At 39.7% G+C, this 15,950-nt stretch overlaps 5 protein-coding genes across 5 annotated transcripts; 2 read left to right on the top strand and 3 right to left on the bottom strand.

Annotated features, from left to right (window-relative positions):
- Positions 1–46: 46 nt before the first annotated feature.
- On the bottom strand, positions 47–2,926 carry SEG1 (Seg1p; the record flags this gene model as incomplete). The annotated part of the gene is made up of 1 exon (XM_033912499.1): positions 47–2,926. One exon carries the CDS (start codon positions 2,924–2,926, stop codon positions 47–49), a length of 2,880 nt encoding a protein of 959 aa, XP_033768390.1.
- A 429-nt stretch (positions 2,927–3,355) lies between these two features.
- Positions 3,356–5,530, bottom strand: SPAR_M02020 (uncharacterized protein; the record flags this gene model as incomplete). The annotated part of the gene is made up of 1 exon (XM_033912498.1): positions 3,356–5,530. The coding sequence occupies one exon, from the start codon at positions 5,528–5,530 to the stop codon at positions 3,356–3,358; it is 2,175 nt and encodes a 724-aa protein (XP_033768389.1).
- A 695-nt stretch (positions 5,531–6,225) lies between these two features.
- Positions 6,226–7,353, bottom strand: ADH3 (alcohol dehydrogenase ADH3; the record flags this gene model as incomplete). Its single annotated transcript, XM_033912497.1, has 1 exon — positions 6,226–7,353. One exon carries the CDS (start codon positions 7,351–7,353, stop codon positions 6,226–6,228), a length of 1,128 nt encoding a protein of 375 aa, XP_033768388.1.
- A 3,772-nt stretch (positions 7,354–11,125) lies between these two features.
- Positions 11,126–12,133, top strand: ISF1 (Isf1p; the record flags this gene model as incomplete). The annotated part of the gene is made up of 1 exon (XM_033912496.1): positions 11,126–12,133. The coding sequence occupies one exon, from the start codon at positions 11,126–11,128 to the stop codon at positions 12,131–12,133; it is 1,008 nt and encodes a 335-aa protein (XP_033768387.1).
- A 460-nt stretch (positions 12,134–12,593) lies between these two features.
- Positions 12,594–15,509, top strand: NAM7 (ATP-dependent RNA helicase NAM7; the record flags this gene model as incomplete). Its single annotated transcript, XM_033912495.1, has 1 exon — positions 12,594–15,509. The coding sequence occupies one exon, from the start codon at positions 12,594–12,596 to the stop codon at positions 15,507–15,509; it is 2,916 nt and encodes a 971-aa protein (XP_033768386.1).
- Positions 15,510–15,950: the final 441 nt, after the last annotated feature.

Raw genomic sequence — 15,950 nt, 5'->3', positions numbered from 1 at the left:
ATAAAATACATAACTTGTACAATGAGAAAACTTTTCTCGAAGGTCCCTACTTCTTTCTACCGAAGATTTTCTTCAGTTTTTTGCCAAAACTGCCCTTCTTTTCTTTTGTAGTGTTGACTTCCTGTGCTTGTGGAAGCCTGCTTTCGCTGTTCTCTGGATTACTAGAGAATCGTAACCTATTGGTCATCGAAGGGTTTGAAAATTTTGCAGGTTCAGCTTCACTGGCAGCTCTTAAAGATACTCCGCTGAATTTCTTGCTCACTTTTTTACTTGAGATGGCAGGATCAGCGGTAGTGTGATTAGGATGTGAAACTCCAGGAGAAATCACGTCACTTTCCTTCTGTTTGCTTTTGCTTTTGAAAAGCGAAAGGGCACCGTTACCACCACTGCTATTTTTGTTATTGCTGGTTCTATTACTTTCTGTTTCTGTATTGTATTTCGATGAGCTCTGGCTGAAAAATTGGGATTCATCTTCCGAATCTGAATCCGCAAATCTCGAAGAGTGACCCAAATATTTGAAAAATTCCTGTGCTGTGTCAGTTCGATTCACATTTGCGTTATTTTGGCCAGCTTGCCCATTGTAACCGTCACTTAATCCTTCCTCCAAGCCACCATTTCTTAAAGAAAGTTTTTTAAATCCAAGATGGGATTCATTGCTTCTCGTTTTCTCGAAACTAGACTTGCGGGGAGGTGGTTCCTTGGGATATAAAATACTACTCATGTCCTTCGTTGAGGGTTTATTGTTTTGCAAGGTCTGTGATCCTCTCTTTATATTCTTATTGACTTGGTTTTTAGGCTTTTTTGGGCCATTTGGCTCATATACGCCTGCTGACTCTTGGGTTTGCTGCGAGTTTTTAGACAGCGAAGCCATAACTGAATTTCTCTTTGGTTTGCCCTTCTCTGGGATTCCCAAAGGTATGGCGGAATGACGTTTATTGTTTATTTTCTCTGGGGGAGAAGGAGAACTTGATCTGTTGCTTCTGAACTGGCCTACCGATTGAGGTCTTTTTATGGAAGAGCGTTTTACACTGGTCCTACGCGATACGCTGTCGGGAATGGTCATTTGAGCATTTAGTCTCGTATTTTCAGCAGTTGTAAGAGATAGATATGCGCCATTGGCGGGAGAGCTATCAGAGTACATGGAGGAGTCGTGATTGGGCAATCCAGATGACTTCTTAAGAGCAGATTTGATTGGTGTAACTACTTTCGTTACAGGAACCATAGGAGCTTCAGGTTTTGGAAGCTCTTCTGGCTCAGCTTGTTTCGATTGGTTTTTTCGAGAAAGGTAGGTATTTGAAGTCCTTAAATATTGAGCCAAAGAAGGTGTTGGTTCAGATTGCTTATGGTGGTCGATATTGTTAGAAGAATTTGATTTGCTCGCTTCCTGAACGCTTTCTTCCACAGTATCGAAGTACTCATCTTTGGTATCGCCACCATTCCCTTGTTGGGAAGAGGTGTTAGTACTAGGAAATTTCTCGGAAGAATTGTCCTGCTTTTTAGCCTTTTGTGAACTCTCGATGCTTTCCGAAGTCACATTTTGTATTGAGCTATGTTTTTTATTATGGTCCTGTATGGCAGACGAAATTGTTTCACTATCTAGGGTATTATCGCATTTTCCTGGTTTGCAATTTTCAACCAATCCTTGGACAGAACTATCGCTAGAGGAAATGTGCTTCGCTTGTTCAACTATCTTGTCAACTGCTTCAGCTTTCGGAAGAAGATATTCTGCTACTGCTTTATCCTCTTCCTCCTTCTCTGTGTTGTCATAGTCTAAAGTTGTTTCAAGCGCAGGTACTCGGTGATTGTCATTTGGCCGTTCAACATTACCCTCTACAATTTGTTCGCTTACGAGAACATCCTTTTGACCAGAATTTGAAGGTGTTTCTTTTTGTTTTTCTTTTTCTTCGATGAAACCTTCTAACTCGATGTTTTCGTGTATTAGTTTGCTTAGATCATCCTTTCCACTAGTTAGTGAAGAAGGTTTTTCTAGATTTCTTTCACTATTGACTACGGTTTCGGATTCGGAAGAGTTAGAATTATCGAGTTTCAACTCTTGATCTGTTTCTTCACGAACTTGTGTTTCAATGAGAGGAACATTTGAATTGATCGTATGTTTCTTTGGAAGTTTTCCCTCCTGAGCCGGCCTCTCGCCTTTTTTTGCTTGTGGATTTGATGTATTCCCTAGGGACGAAGTTTTTTTAGGTTGAGAATGTAAAGATTCTTGCGATACTTTTTTTCTTAATAGTGATCCGCTCCTTGCATTCAAGGCACTGTGGGCAGAGTTTGAACGTCTGAGCGATTTAGAAGTATTGGCATTTCCTGGTTTTTCAACTGGGACCTCAATTGCAATCAACCCGTTGGGCCCAGGAATATACTTTCGCGTAGTCCTCAAAGGAGTAGACCCACTACTGTTTTCAGCACGTTTCTGGCCCGTTAAAACGCCTCTAGCCTGTGGTCCACCAAAATCCTTGAACGTACGTTGAGCCTCATCATAGCTTATTCTTTGATATGCTTTGGACTTCTGACGTTGCAAACCAGAATTGCTTCTGCTTGACTGACCTCTCTGGTTAGGAAGACTCGAGGTTCTATTGTGAGAGCTCATTTTATGCTGTGGACCCCTCATTAGAGGAGAATTTGATGAACTTCCCTTCTCCAATGAGCGTTGGGTAAGACTGTTTACTTTCCCGAAACGACTTTTATCATCACCCCTCATATACTCCGATGATGTCCTAGAAATGGAAGACACTCTTTTGGGGGCGGAAGGTTTTCTCAAGTTTGTCATTGAGGCGGAACGATAGGTCGACTTTTGCTTGTTATCTGATTGATTGCCCTTCTTCATAAATAATCTACCGATACTTGCTGCAGCTGCCACAGCTGTCGGGTCCGCTTGTTCCATTTCTGGTGCAGTTGTTCTTCTTCTAAACATTTCCAAGAACGAACGCTGGTGGTTTATAGAATTGGTTAGTGTTGCTACGTGTTGCTGTTGTGTTTTATATGTTTCTATCCACTTCGTCGGTAAAGTAAGGGAGCACTGAAAATTTAGCGAAGAAATGAATACTTCCTTTAAGGTTATCTATCGTCCTTTTTTGCATGTTGACCCTCGCGCCACACGGCCAGCCCGCTGTCGCAGTGAGCTAAAATCGGGCCTGCTTAGTGGCGACGCGACGGGGTTTTGCGGATTTACAGTTGACGTTTGAAGATGTGACAGTGACACCAATTACGGGAGAATAACTTGTCCAGTAATTAAGTTATCAGAAGTATAGAAAATGAACGTCTACTTGTATAAGTATTTACGTACTGCTCAAAATTTAAATATTTTTATTTAATATATTAGAAGAAATTAAAGAACGCGTTCTTATATATTCGTGGCCGACATCACCGGGTCCCTTGGAAAATCAACTCCGATATCTCTCTTGACCGCTAACCAATAAGAAATTAATTGTAAAGGAATAATGTTGAGTACCCCTTGGAGACAATCTACGGTTTGGGGCACTTCAAGTGTAACAACGTTTCTTATTCGTTCGTCTTGCTTCCATGTCTTGTCTTCCTTGTTACAGATGATAATCGGATTGCCCTTTCTTGCTATTATTTGATCAATGGAAGACGCGATTTTGGGAAATAGAGCATCCTTTGTTGCAAAAATAATAATTGGCAGAACATCAGTCGCCACAGCTAAGACTCCGCGTTCTAGCTCGTCAGTAAGAATACTTTCAGAATGCACGTACGAAATCTCTTTTATCTTCGAAGCACCTTCCAAAGCAGATGCAAATTGGAAGCCTCTTCCCAATAGTAAAACAGAATCTGGTTTTTTGAGTTTCTTGTTACATAATTCAATGATCGATGGTTCAAGCTCCAAAACTTCTTTAATTTGGCTTGGGATCAAAGTTAAGGCCTGAATAATTCCCTTCCTCCTTTCAATTTGAGACACTAAATCTTCCGACAGCCATAAAGCAATCATAACTAAAGCGATGTATTGGGAAGTATAGGATTTTGTTGTTGCAATACCCTTCTCCGGGTCTGTGTTTGTGTGGACACCGCAATGTGTTAGTCTTGAAATAGACGAACCACTGGAATTAACCACCCCGATAGTGACTGCTTCTTTTTTGATACAATAGTCCAAAGCATGAATTGTATCAGTTGTTTCACCACTTCGAGAAACAAATATACAAACGTCGTTCCTGAAGATGCAACAATTGCGGTCAACGAAATCCAAAGCCAATTCCACATTGACTGGTACTTCCATCAGTTCCTCGAAGATGGGGCGGGCAGCTAGGCATGAATGGAGGGAGGCCTGGGATGCAATCATTACTATTCTTTTTGCTCTTCTTAATTCTGTCAACCAGTTTTCGAGACCTCCTAAAACAACTTTATTTGTAGAGGCGTCAATTCTTCCTCTCATGACATTTGCTGTTGTTTCAGACTGCTCATATATCTCCTTTTGCATAAAATGATCATAAGGGCCCTTTGTCATTTTGGATAGCTCCGATTCTAATTCTCGAACTGCTCTAATCGAAAAGTCACCAGGATCAATTTTAGAGCGATGAATATGAAGCTCGCCGTCGTAGATATGGGCGATATCATTATCTTCCAAGTATATTACTTTATTCACATACTGCGCCAAAGGAGGACAATCGGATGACAAATAGAATTCTATGGGTTGCGGCAATCCGTCATCGGCTGATATTTCTGTCGATGAGACATGATTTAGTGTAAAAATATTTCTGTCTCGTGGAGAGGTCCTCAGATATTGTGGACGAAGGGGGGGAGACCTCCTCAAACAGGTATTATATTTTACAGGTGCAGCACCCAAAACATTACTAAAGTCGTTGGTTTGGGTATTAATCGTCAGGTTGTCTTCTTTTTGATTCAAGTACTCCACCTCGACAAAGTTTATCCTCAAATCACTTTTACCTTTAACCCCAATAACTAACGGGGAACCCTTTCTTGCGGCAACCACTTCATCTGGAAAATGAGAAGAAGTGCAAAGCAGCCCATAAGAGCCTTCCAATTCCTTGAGTACTAAATTTGTTAGTATATGGAAATCGAGGTTGTACCCGAGTTCAATGCTTGTATCATAAATATGTTTATACAGTTTAGGAATGCATTCGGTGTCCGTGTCACTTTTGAATACATAGCCCTTTGTGGCTAACAAAGCTTTCAGATTAGCGAAGTTGGTAATAACCCCATTGTGTACCACAACAAATTCATTAGATGGATCTGAGTTATGTGGGTGACAATTAGCACGCCTTGGCTCTCCATGTGTTGCTCGCCTTGTATGAGCAATGCCACAATGTGAAATAAAGGGCAGGTCTTTATTAAGATTGTAAAGGTCAATTTCTTCCTTCAAATTGCTTATTTTACCAGTCTGCTTATAAATGTTAAGAGACTTCAGCTCATCGCCTTGAATTGCAATTCCACTGGAGTCATATTCCTTGTACTCCAATGCTTGCAAGCCCTTAATCAAAGTATCAATAATTTCTCCTCTTGTTTTCTCAGTCAAAAAATTGCAATACCCAAATATGCCACACATCCTTCTTATTATTACGGATTTTTAAAGTAGCTGAGCGGATCATCCTATGTAAGTTATTTTCGCAAACTCAATTATTTTTTGATTGAATTTATAAATGTTAAAGGACGTCTTTGAATTATAAATATAATTCAGGGGACGATATCAATTTGATTCCATATACTACGCATTAGCCTAGCCTACCACAGCTAAAATGGAAAGGGGTGCCTTTAGAAATGAGTAAGAAACACAAATGACCTTCAAGTGCTTTTTATGGGGCTGATGTTATAGTTTGAGCGTTTCTCATCGTAAAAAGCACCTCTTACCTGCTGGAAAGAGGCTGATTATTAAGAGCAGAGGACCCTTAAACCGGCGGCCTCTGGGATTTCTCCCGTATGAAATTCTGGATATTGAAAAAAGAAATATTTCCTTGACCCTTTTTCTCAAGACAGTTTTATACTGAATCGTGTGTGAAGAAAAACGAAAAAAAAGGTACAGTTAGGCTTGAGCAGGTAGGCAAGCGGCTTAATAGTGATGGTGTCTCAAACGTTCCCTGTGCCGATGGAAGTAAATTTGTGTTTCTCCATTGCCACTACCCGACATCGAGAAAGCAGTACTGCTTCTTGATTAAGTGATTAATCTTTGCTCCCCTACATATTTATAAACCTCATCATTATAAACTACGACTTTCATAGAAAATTTGGGTGCGTAAGACGCTATTATTTACTAGTATCGACGACGTATCTACCCAAAATCTTGCCCTTTTCCATCAAATCATAAACCTTTGGTAATTCAGACAATCCAACAACCTTGATTGGTGATTTAATTAAGCCTCTGCTAAAGAAGTCTAGGGCCTCTCTTGTATCTGCTCTGTTACCAACATATGAGCCCTTGATATTGATGGATTTCACCACATGAGAGAAGACCTCTGACTTGACGTAGGCGTTAGCGGGCAAACCAACCAAAACGACGGTACCGCATGGTCTAACATATTCTGTAGATAGAGAAATAGCGGCTTCAGAAACGGAAACGTTAATGACACCATGAGGGCCACCTTTGGTAGCTTCTTGAATATCAGAAACCATGTCCTTCGTCTTAGTAAAGTCGATGAATACTTCACCTCCCAATTTTTTGAAAAGTTTCTCCTTTTCCTCGCCTGCATCAATACCTAAAACTCTGTAACCCATCGCAGTGGCGTACTGAACGGCTAAGGAACCCAAGCCACCAGCAGCACCAGAGATGGCAACCCAATCACCAGCTTTTAAGTCTGCTTCTTTTAATGCTTTATATACAGTAACACCAGCACATAATATTGGGGCTACTTCAGCCAGGTCAGTACCTTGTTGAATTTTGGCGGCTTGTATAGCATCAGCAGTCGCAAATTGTTGGAAAGAGCCATCATGTGTATAACCAGATAAATCAGCATCTGGACAGTTGGATTCGTGGCCTGATTCACAGAATTCGCACGTCATACAAGAACCGTTCAACCATTTGATACCTGCTAAATCGCCCACTTTCCAGCCCTTAACATTGGAACCTAATTTGACAACTACACCAGCACCTTCATGACCACCCACTAATGGCAGCTTGACGGGCAATGGCCAATCACCGTGCCACGCATGTAAATCGGTGTGACATACACCAGAGTACTTAACGTTGATTAGAATTTCATTTGGTTTGGGTTCAGGGACTGGGATATCCTTGTAATGCAGCTTTCCTTTGTTCTCATAAAAGATGACACCTTTTTGAGTCTTAGGAATTGCAGCTGTGGATTGCAGTCTGAGAATATTTTTAGAAAATAGGCTTGGTTGGACACGCCTTGTGAACAGTGTTGACGTTCTTAACATGATGTAAATTTACGACTATATTATTCCTAGTTCCCTAAAGTTGTGAACAGAAGATGTTATATATACCCACGTATAGTAAATCGGTCGAAGGAATAAAGCAACCGATCTTTACTAAAATGGTTTGTTCTAGTTTTATAAGAAAAGACGAAAAATTACACTTCTAGCGTTTAGGAGTTGACGAAAAGCATTTGACTCCTGTTGCCCGGGTTGCTTGCCTTAGCCATTATCTAACAAACAAAAGGACAGTGCATGGACGCAGAAACGTTCCGATGCTCACAGCATCAAAAATGGCTGCTGTTCATTCGCATCTCAAACTCTCCTGCGGCACAGCATGGGCTGCGTACAGACGTCGCGAGTGATGCGGCACGTGATAAATGGCAATGAGCGAATGATCACTCGAGATGGGTGCGTACATTTGATGACGCTGCCGAAAAGCCATTAAGAAAAATTCCTTAGGAACTGTTCCCGCATAACATAGTAGGAAAATAATGTGCGTTGAATGGTATGATGGAGGAAGAATATTTCGGAAATGAGGGGGGACCGCCAATGGTATTATAAGTTCGATTCACTCTCGTATTCCGATCCTATCCGTTCCGATATGATCTCTTTCGAATTCGTTATCGAAACCTGAAAAGAATTGTTTGGTTATCTAGAAACGTTGAAACCTCTACGCAGGGAGCCTTTTTCTTTTGTTATATATGCTTGCTACATTTATATCATGCACTGGACGTGCAACAAGAAAATTTTTTTGAGAGAGCATTTTTGCTAATAAAAAGACCCTATGGGCTTCGGCGGCCTGTATGGAATATAATTTCCGCGCTGAAAAAGGGGCATAGTCCACTCTTTCTATTCTGTTCACGTTTTTTTTCTTGTATATGAAGAGCCACTATTACTACTGGGCTGGCTGACAATACGCAGTGAGGAGAATTTTTTTCGACCATATAATAGGAATGAAAAGTGCGATTCATTATTTCCGTTTTGTTTCGCATATGTTTCCCTGATCTTCCTTTTTCGTAAGCAGAAATAGATTCAATGCCGTGGCGAAGAATTTCTCTTGTCTTTTCTCCCTCTTATTAATTTCTTTTTCTCAGTAAATACATGTGGTTGGGTTTGCCCTAATCCTTGAAGAAGGCACGAGTTTTAAAGGGATGGGATATGCCTTTATACGTAATGCATTGTGCAAAGCTTCATGTTGTGTTTCCTTTAAAAACATTGCAAGTGATTGATACGAGCCGATATGATACGTCATATTACTTCTTGTCCCTTACCGCTCATTTAGCAGGACGCTAGTATTATAAAAATAGCATTCCCTTGCAAACAACTAGTCGGGTCAAATGACGCACCATATGTTCCTTCGTAGACAGGCTAACTTCAGAGAAGGATTGACGTCAGTGGGCACAGAGCAATTCTATGAGAAAGCTCCATGACATTTGAGTCCAGTACGTCAGATAGCGCTACGAAAGTGGAACAGAACCCGTATTGCGTACAAGTGTATATACAACTACGTTAGGTAAAGGTGCCTATTCCTAATAATATGTTTCGGAACACTTCTTGCTAAGAATTTATTACTCAAACTGTGCATGAAAGGGTACTGTGCTTGGGACAATAAACATGCGTTCCACCTTTGGGCTGTCAGTAATACATAACGATAATGATATATGCGATTGTTTGAACTGCACGGTTGATCAAAATTAGATTTACCTTTATTTAACATTAAATTTTGTATGAACTCACAAATCCGTTTACCTTGACCTAGTTGTAACTTCGTAAGCTTGCGATTTTCTTTTCTTGATTTCCTTTTTTTTTCGAAGATTCGCAAATAAAGAAAGTGTCCGTAACTAAATATAAAGTAATAAAAGATGTATGCTCTAAGAAGTATCTAATCCATTTTGATATTGCAAGAGTTACATTTATTTACTCTGAGTGACTAGGTTAAGATGAAACGTAAAGAAAAATTTCGAAAGCATTCTCTTCATCAGACGATGTATCACAATATGGTATGATAGTGATAACAAAAAATTAGCTCCGAAATCGCTAATTTCCCAAGAAGCAACTTATAGCACTGTTACAAATAGGCCCAAAGGTCATGACTTATAGTTTACGAGATGCATGCGAGGAGTAACGTTGCATTTGAACTCCCCAAAAAATGACTTTTTACTATTTAGGGTTTACCGTTTGTTTTGTGAATATGCAGCACGCTATGGTAAATTCTATATTTGATGAAAGCTTCTGGAAGCAATTAGTTCCTACCGTGATATCAGTGCTTTGCTGTCCAAGATTTTATTTTTTTACTACTCTGCCCCTTTTTAGTGTTAAAGCCCAATTAGGCTCCTTATGTTTATGAGCTGTCTCGCGAGTGTAGCAACACATCCCTGTCAGATCGAAGCTAACTTTCATGCACTGTAATTTGAAAGGGCAAAACAGATCGTAGTGGGAGAAAGGGAAAACTTAAAAATAAACCAGAAAACTATCCAGAAGATTATGACTCAAATCAGCTTGAATCCCTTATCAGTTATAGTCCGCTTACACAAATGCGGCTTTACATACATTTAACGATAGCAACAGACGCATATACACATTTACCATAGAGCAATTTCTCTCGAGGAGATACGAAGTACATGGGACGATCGTTTTCTTCTCATTTTTTCTTTAGCTTTGGCGCCACATCTGTAGATTTCTGCGGTACCGATTATCTAAGCAGTAATCCCCTTGTCTTAAAAAACAAAAGCTGGAAGAATTTAGTTTTGTTGAAATAACCACGGAATAAAAGTGCCCTTACCCCTTTTTATTTGGCAATGTTTTAGCTCATGTGTGGCCAAGAAATGTGCCAAGGAAGGAAATTTCAGAGCTTTTCTTTGGAATCGCAAATAATAGTGTTTCCCCGGATTTTTACTTATTTTACGAGAAAGTAGAGGAAGTTATCAAAACAGCGTGACAACGGAATTCCCCGCACACGCGCATTAGAAACACTGCTACGAGCTTTCCTTACTGCTACAAGAACAACGCGAGGCAGGTGCCACCGCCTCGTTCTGACGGCTCGTAACATGTGCTTCGAGAAGCCATTACCATATGTGGCCCGTGAAGCGGATTATCCAGAACAAAAGTTCGCTACGTGCCTCCAATGAGCCCCTCGAATGTGCCTCTTGTCTACAAAGTATCCGTGGGCCTACAGTATATTCTGCGCTCAGCATTCACTCACACATCTCCTTTACCCACCATTAACGAAAAGAAACCCAGCATTGGAAAAACTGGAGAAAAAAAATGGAAAAAAAAACGCCGTCCTACTCCTGGATTTTCCTAGAGGAAGTGTGAAAAAAAAAACAGCACAAGGGTTGATGCTATTAGATAAGGATTACAGTTAATTCAGAAGCTGTGGTAGCTTTTTTAAGGGAAGCGCACTATATGAACTGATCTTTACTTCTCTTGACGGGAAAAGATTTTTAAGTTCCGAAACTCACTATTATAAATACAATTACACTTTTACCGATTTCTTAATGTCTAGGGACTCTTAATTTTTTTTTGTAAGCAATCATCTGAAAATCTCACGTCTCTTTTTGCGCTGACTTTTATTCAAGTCTACTTAAATTTGTCTTTTTTTCTTTTTCTCTTTCTTTACCAATTACACTAAGTGTATGAGCCACAACCACTTAGATTAAAAAAGTAATACACATAAATTGAAAAGTTGCGTAAAAGATTTGCAGTTTGAATAATTATCTTCTCGGTGGAATATCAAAAAAAAACATCAAAAGAATAGAAATAGTCGTTGTATTTGATGATTGCTTCAGAGATTTTTGAAAGAGGTGTGCAAGATCCATTTTGTCAAGATTGTGATTATGAAGATGAAACAGACGTGCAGAGCTTTTTAGGTTCAAACGATTTTGTCAATTCCAAATTGGCGTCCTTTAGTTTTGAAAATTCCTCGAAATCAAACAATTTCCATCACAATAGCAGTACTAATGTTGGAAACGCAAGCAGACACAGGGGTAATCATACTATTGGTCATCACTTGAGAAAAATCAAAACAGCTCCGCATCATTTGTATGGCTTTGCCCCACAAAACTCAACGAACAATTCCAACGAACCAGCTCGCCCTTCTCCAAGAAGAATAAGAGCGAACAGCAGTACCCTCATTCACCAATTGTCCAGACAATCCACAAGACAGTCTTCTTTGAGTGATGCGCCGGACTCCTGTTTTGATCATAAATGCATAAAGCCAAGGTCCAGGCATTCTTCCTGTTATGGTATACCAACGCATCTATACGGCCTTGAAAAATACGTTTCATCGGAGTTAGACTCAATAGCAGTAGCTAACGACCATTCAAATGATTTTACTTCCCCATTAACATCGGTTTCAACGCCTGCCTCGAATTCCAATTCGTACTTGAACTTGAATTCGAATTCTGCTGCATATCCGTCGTCTTATCTCTCCAATGAAAGGAATAATCGACTAAAATTGATTTCTCATGGGAAAATATCATCAAACAACGTCGCGGGTCATAGCGGAAATCCTAACCACTATCACAAAGAACGAACGCCATCAAATTTGAGGAGGGAATCCTCTTCAGTTCTTTCTACTGGTTCCTCTTCGTCTCCCTTGCAGACAAGAAACAACTCGTATTCCAACTCCTTGGTTAAATCTTCTTCTAATAGTTCGTTGAATACTAGTGTAGCTTCCTCTAACGAAGAATCCATTCCCCACACCTCTAATTGCTTGGAGGAAAGGAATCCCAGAAGAAAATCTTTCATAAAATTATCACTAGCGAGTTCATTCTCTAATTAAAAACAAAACATATGCATCTGGGCGAGTTTCCGTTATTCGCCTAACCATTAATGAATTCATGAACGGAAAACAAGAAAAACAAAAAGAAAACATACATAGTTAATTACTATCCACTCAATAATAGTAAATGAGTGATGCATTTACGTTTAAATTTAGTTTAATCTTAAAATACCTTATTTTAGTATCATCAGTTTCATATTGCTTACTGGACTTTAGATAGTCACGTCTACACGCTTTCGTACTAACTGATCAAATAAAAAGCTAACCAAAAACTTACGATGCTATTGTAAAAGAGAAAAAAAAAGTGAAAAGAGGCATCGTTCTTGCGTACACTAACAGAAGATTCTCTTTCTCTTGCCAGCCAAAAAGCGTTGAAGATTTCGTCAGAAAAGAAAGGAAGGGAAAGCAGCAGCAAGACCGAATATACTTTTTATATTACATCAATCATTGTCATTATCAAATGGTCGGTTCCGGTTCTCACACTCCTTATGATATATCAAACTCTCCCTCTGATGTAAATGTCCAACCTGCAACACAACTAAATTCCACCTTGGTGGAAGATGACGATGTGGATAATCAGCTGTTCGAAGAGGCTCAAATCACTGACACTGGATTCCGTTCTGCATCAGCTTCCGACAATTCATGTGCGTATTGTGGCATAGATTCTGCAAAGTGTGTCATCAAATGTAATTCATGTAAGAAATGGTTTTGTAACACTAAAAACGGTACAAGTAGTTCTCACATTATTAATCACTTAGTTTTATCTCACCATAACGTGGTTTCGTTACATCCAGAATCCGACTTAGGGGATACCGTATTGGAATGTTATAATTGTGGACGCAAGAACGTGTTTTTGCTGGGATTTGTTTCCGCTAAAAGTGAGGCTGTGGTTGTTTTACTTTGTAGAATACCTTGTGCCCAGACGAAAAATGCAAACTGGGATACTGATCAATGGCAACCCTTAATTGAAGATAGACAACTTTTATCATGGGTCGCAGAACAACCTACTGAAGAGGAGAAATTGAAGGCTCGCCTAATCACGCCCAGCCAAATTTCCAAATTGGAGGCAAAATGGAGATCTAATAAAGATGCCACGATTAACGATATTGACGCCCCTGAGGAACAAGAAGCAATTCCACCTTTATTATTAAGATATCAAGACGCCTATGAATACCAAAGATCTTACGGACCTTTAATTAAATTAGAGGCTGACTACGATAAACAACTCAAGGAATCTCAAGCTTTGGAACATATTTCTGTTTCGTGGTCCTTAGCTTTAAATAACAGGCATTTAGCATCTTTCACTTTATCTACTTTCGAATCTAATGAGTTAAAAGTTGCCATCGGTGATGAAATGATATTATGGTACTCTGGCATGCAACATCCTGACTGGGAAGGTCGTGGTTACATTGTTCGCTTGCCAAATAGCTTCCAGGATACATTCACGTTGGAGTTAAAACCAAGTAAAACTTCACCGCCAACGCACTTGACCACTGGTTTTACTGCTGAGTTCATCTGGAAAGGTACTTCTTATGACAGGATGCAAGATGCGTTGAAAAAATTTGCCATTGATAAAAAATCCATTTCAGGTTATTTGTACTATAAAATTTTAGGCCATCAAGTGGTTGACATTTCATTTGACGTCCCATTACCAAAGGAGTTCTCGATTCTGAATTTTGCTCAATTAAACTCATCTCAGTCCAACGCCGTTAGCCATGTCTTGCAACGCCCATTATCTTTAATTCAAGGCCCTCCAGGTACTGGTAAAACAGTTACTTCTGCAACGATAGTATATCATCTTTCCAAAATACACAAGGATAGGATATTGGTGTGCGCCCCATCCAACGTTGCTGTGGATCATTTGGCGGCCAAATTGCGTGACTTGGGTTTGAAAGTTGTTAGACTTACTGCAAAGAGTAGGGAAGACGTTGAAAGTTCAGTCTCCAACTTAGCTTTGCATAATTTGGTTGGCCGTGGTGCTAAAGGGGAATTAAAAAACCTATTAAAGCTAAAGGATGAAGTTGGCGAATTATCCGCTTCTGATACAAAACGATTTGTCAAATTAGTAAGGAAAACAGAGGCTGAAATTCTAAATAAGGCAGACGTTGTATGTTGCACATGTGTTGGTGCTGGTGATAAGCGCTTAGACACTAAATTCAGGACCGTGTTGATTGATGAAAGTACTCAAGCTTCTGAGCCGGAATGTTTAATCCCAATTGTTAAAGGCGCCAAACAAGTTATACTTGTTGGTGATCACCAGCAATTGGGCCCGGTCATATTAGAACGAAAGGCTGCAGACGCCGGTTTGAAACAGTCCCTTTTCGAGAGATTAATCTCTCTAGGTCACGTACCAATTCGTTTGGAAGTTCAATATCGTATGAACCCTTATTTGAGTGAGTTCCCGAGTAACATGTTTTATGAAGGCAGCCTACAAAATGGTGTAACGATCGAGCAGCGTACCGTTCCCAATAGTAAATTTCCATGGCCAATTCGTGGTATACCAATGATGTTCTGGGCCAATTACGGTAGAGAGGAGATTTCCGCTAACGGTACTTCCTTCTTGAACAGAATCGAAGCCATGAACTGTGAGCGAATCATTACTAAACTTTTCAGAGACGGTGTTAAGCCCGAGCAAATTGGTGTTATTACACCATATGAGGGACAAAGAGCTTATATTTTACAGTATATGCAAATGAATGGTTCCTTGGATAAGGATTTGTATATCAAGGTAGAAGTTGCTTCAGTTGACGCATTCCAAGGTCGTGAAAAGGATTACATCATCTTATCGTGCGTCCGTGCCAATGAACAACAGGCCATAGGTTTCTTACGTGACCCTCGTCGTTTGAACGTGGGCCTAACCCGTGCCAAATATGGTCTAGTCATTCTTGGTAATCCTAGATCTTTAGCAAGAAACACATTATGGAACCATCTGTTAATTCACTTTAGAGAAAAAGGATGTTTAGTCGAAGGTACATTGGATAACTTACAGTTATGCACTGTTCAATTAGTTCGCCCTCAGCCAAGAAAGACTGAACGGCCAATAAATCCTCAATTTAACGTAGAGTCTGAGATGGGTGACTTTCCAAAATTCCAGGATTTCGATGCACAAAGTATGATGTCATTCAGCGGACAAATTGGTAATTTTAGTAATGCTTTTGTTGATAACACAGAGCTTTCTTCTTACATTAATAATGAATATTGGAATTTTGAAAACTTCAAAAGCGCTTTTTCTCAGAAGCAGAATCGCAATGAAATAGACGACAGGAATCTATACCAGGAGGAGGCTTCTCATTTGAACTCTAATTTTGCGAGGGAGCTACAGAGAGAAGAACAAAAGCATGAATTGTCAAAAGACTTCAGCAATTTAGGGATATAAAACTGTGGCCTTCGTTAAAGTGAAATGTTAAACTTAGCTTGCGATGCAAGGACGGCCCAACAACGAAGTGGGTGCTTCTAGATGTATTCAAGGTAGGCTCGCAATTTGCATAATTGTACTGTAGAAATCTTTTTTACCTCCTCAGAACGATCTACCATTACATTATACAATAACAGGACAAAAACTCGATATTCTCACCTACTAACCTCTTTGCTTAAACATGTTGCAACCGAATATGGCTACCGCTGTATTTGTAATGTATACTCCTTACGAGCGCATTTAAATGCATAATAAAGTTTCATTTTACTTATGTTCTTCTTATTGTTTAATACGTGCATATGTATTCTATAAAATAAATGTATATAACTGCCTACAAAAAAACTAAAATCAAGGTATGACTGCAGAAAAAGACACCAAAGACGGTAAAAAAAATACAAAATA

Source organism: Saccharomyces paradoxus, chromosome XIII (assembly GCF_002079055.1).
Source record: "Saccharomyces paradoxus chromosome XIII, complete sequence".
In the NCBI taxonomy this organism is placed as follows: Eukaryota; Fungi; Ascomycota; class Saccharomycetes; order Saccharomycetales; family Saccharomycetaceae; genus Saccharomyces; species Saccharomyces paradoxus.
The sequence above is the reverse complement of the archived record's forward strand: the minus strand, read 5'-3'. Positions and strand labels throughout refer to the sequence as shown.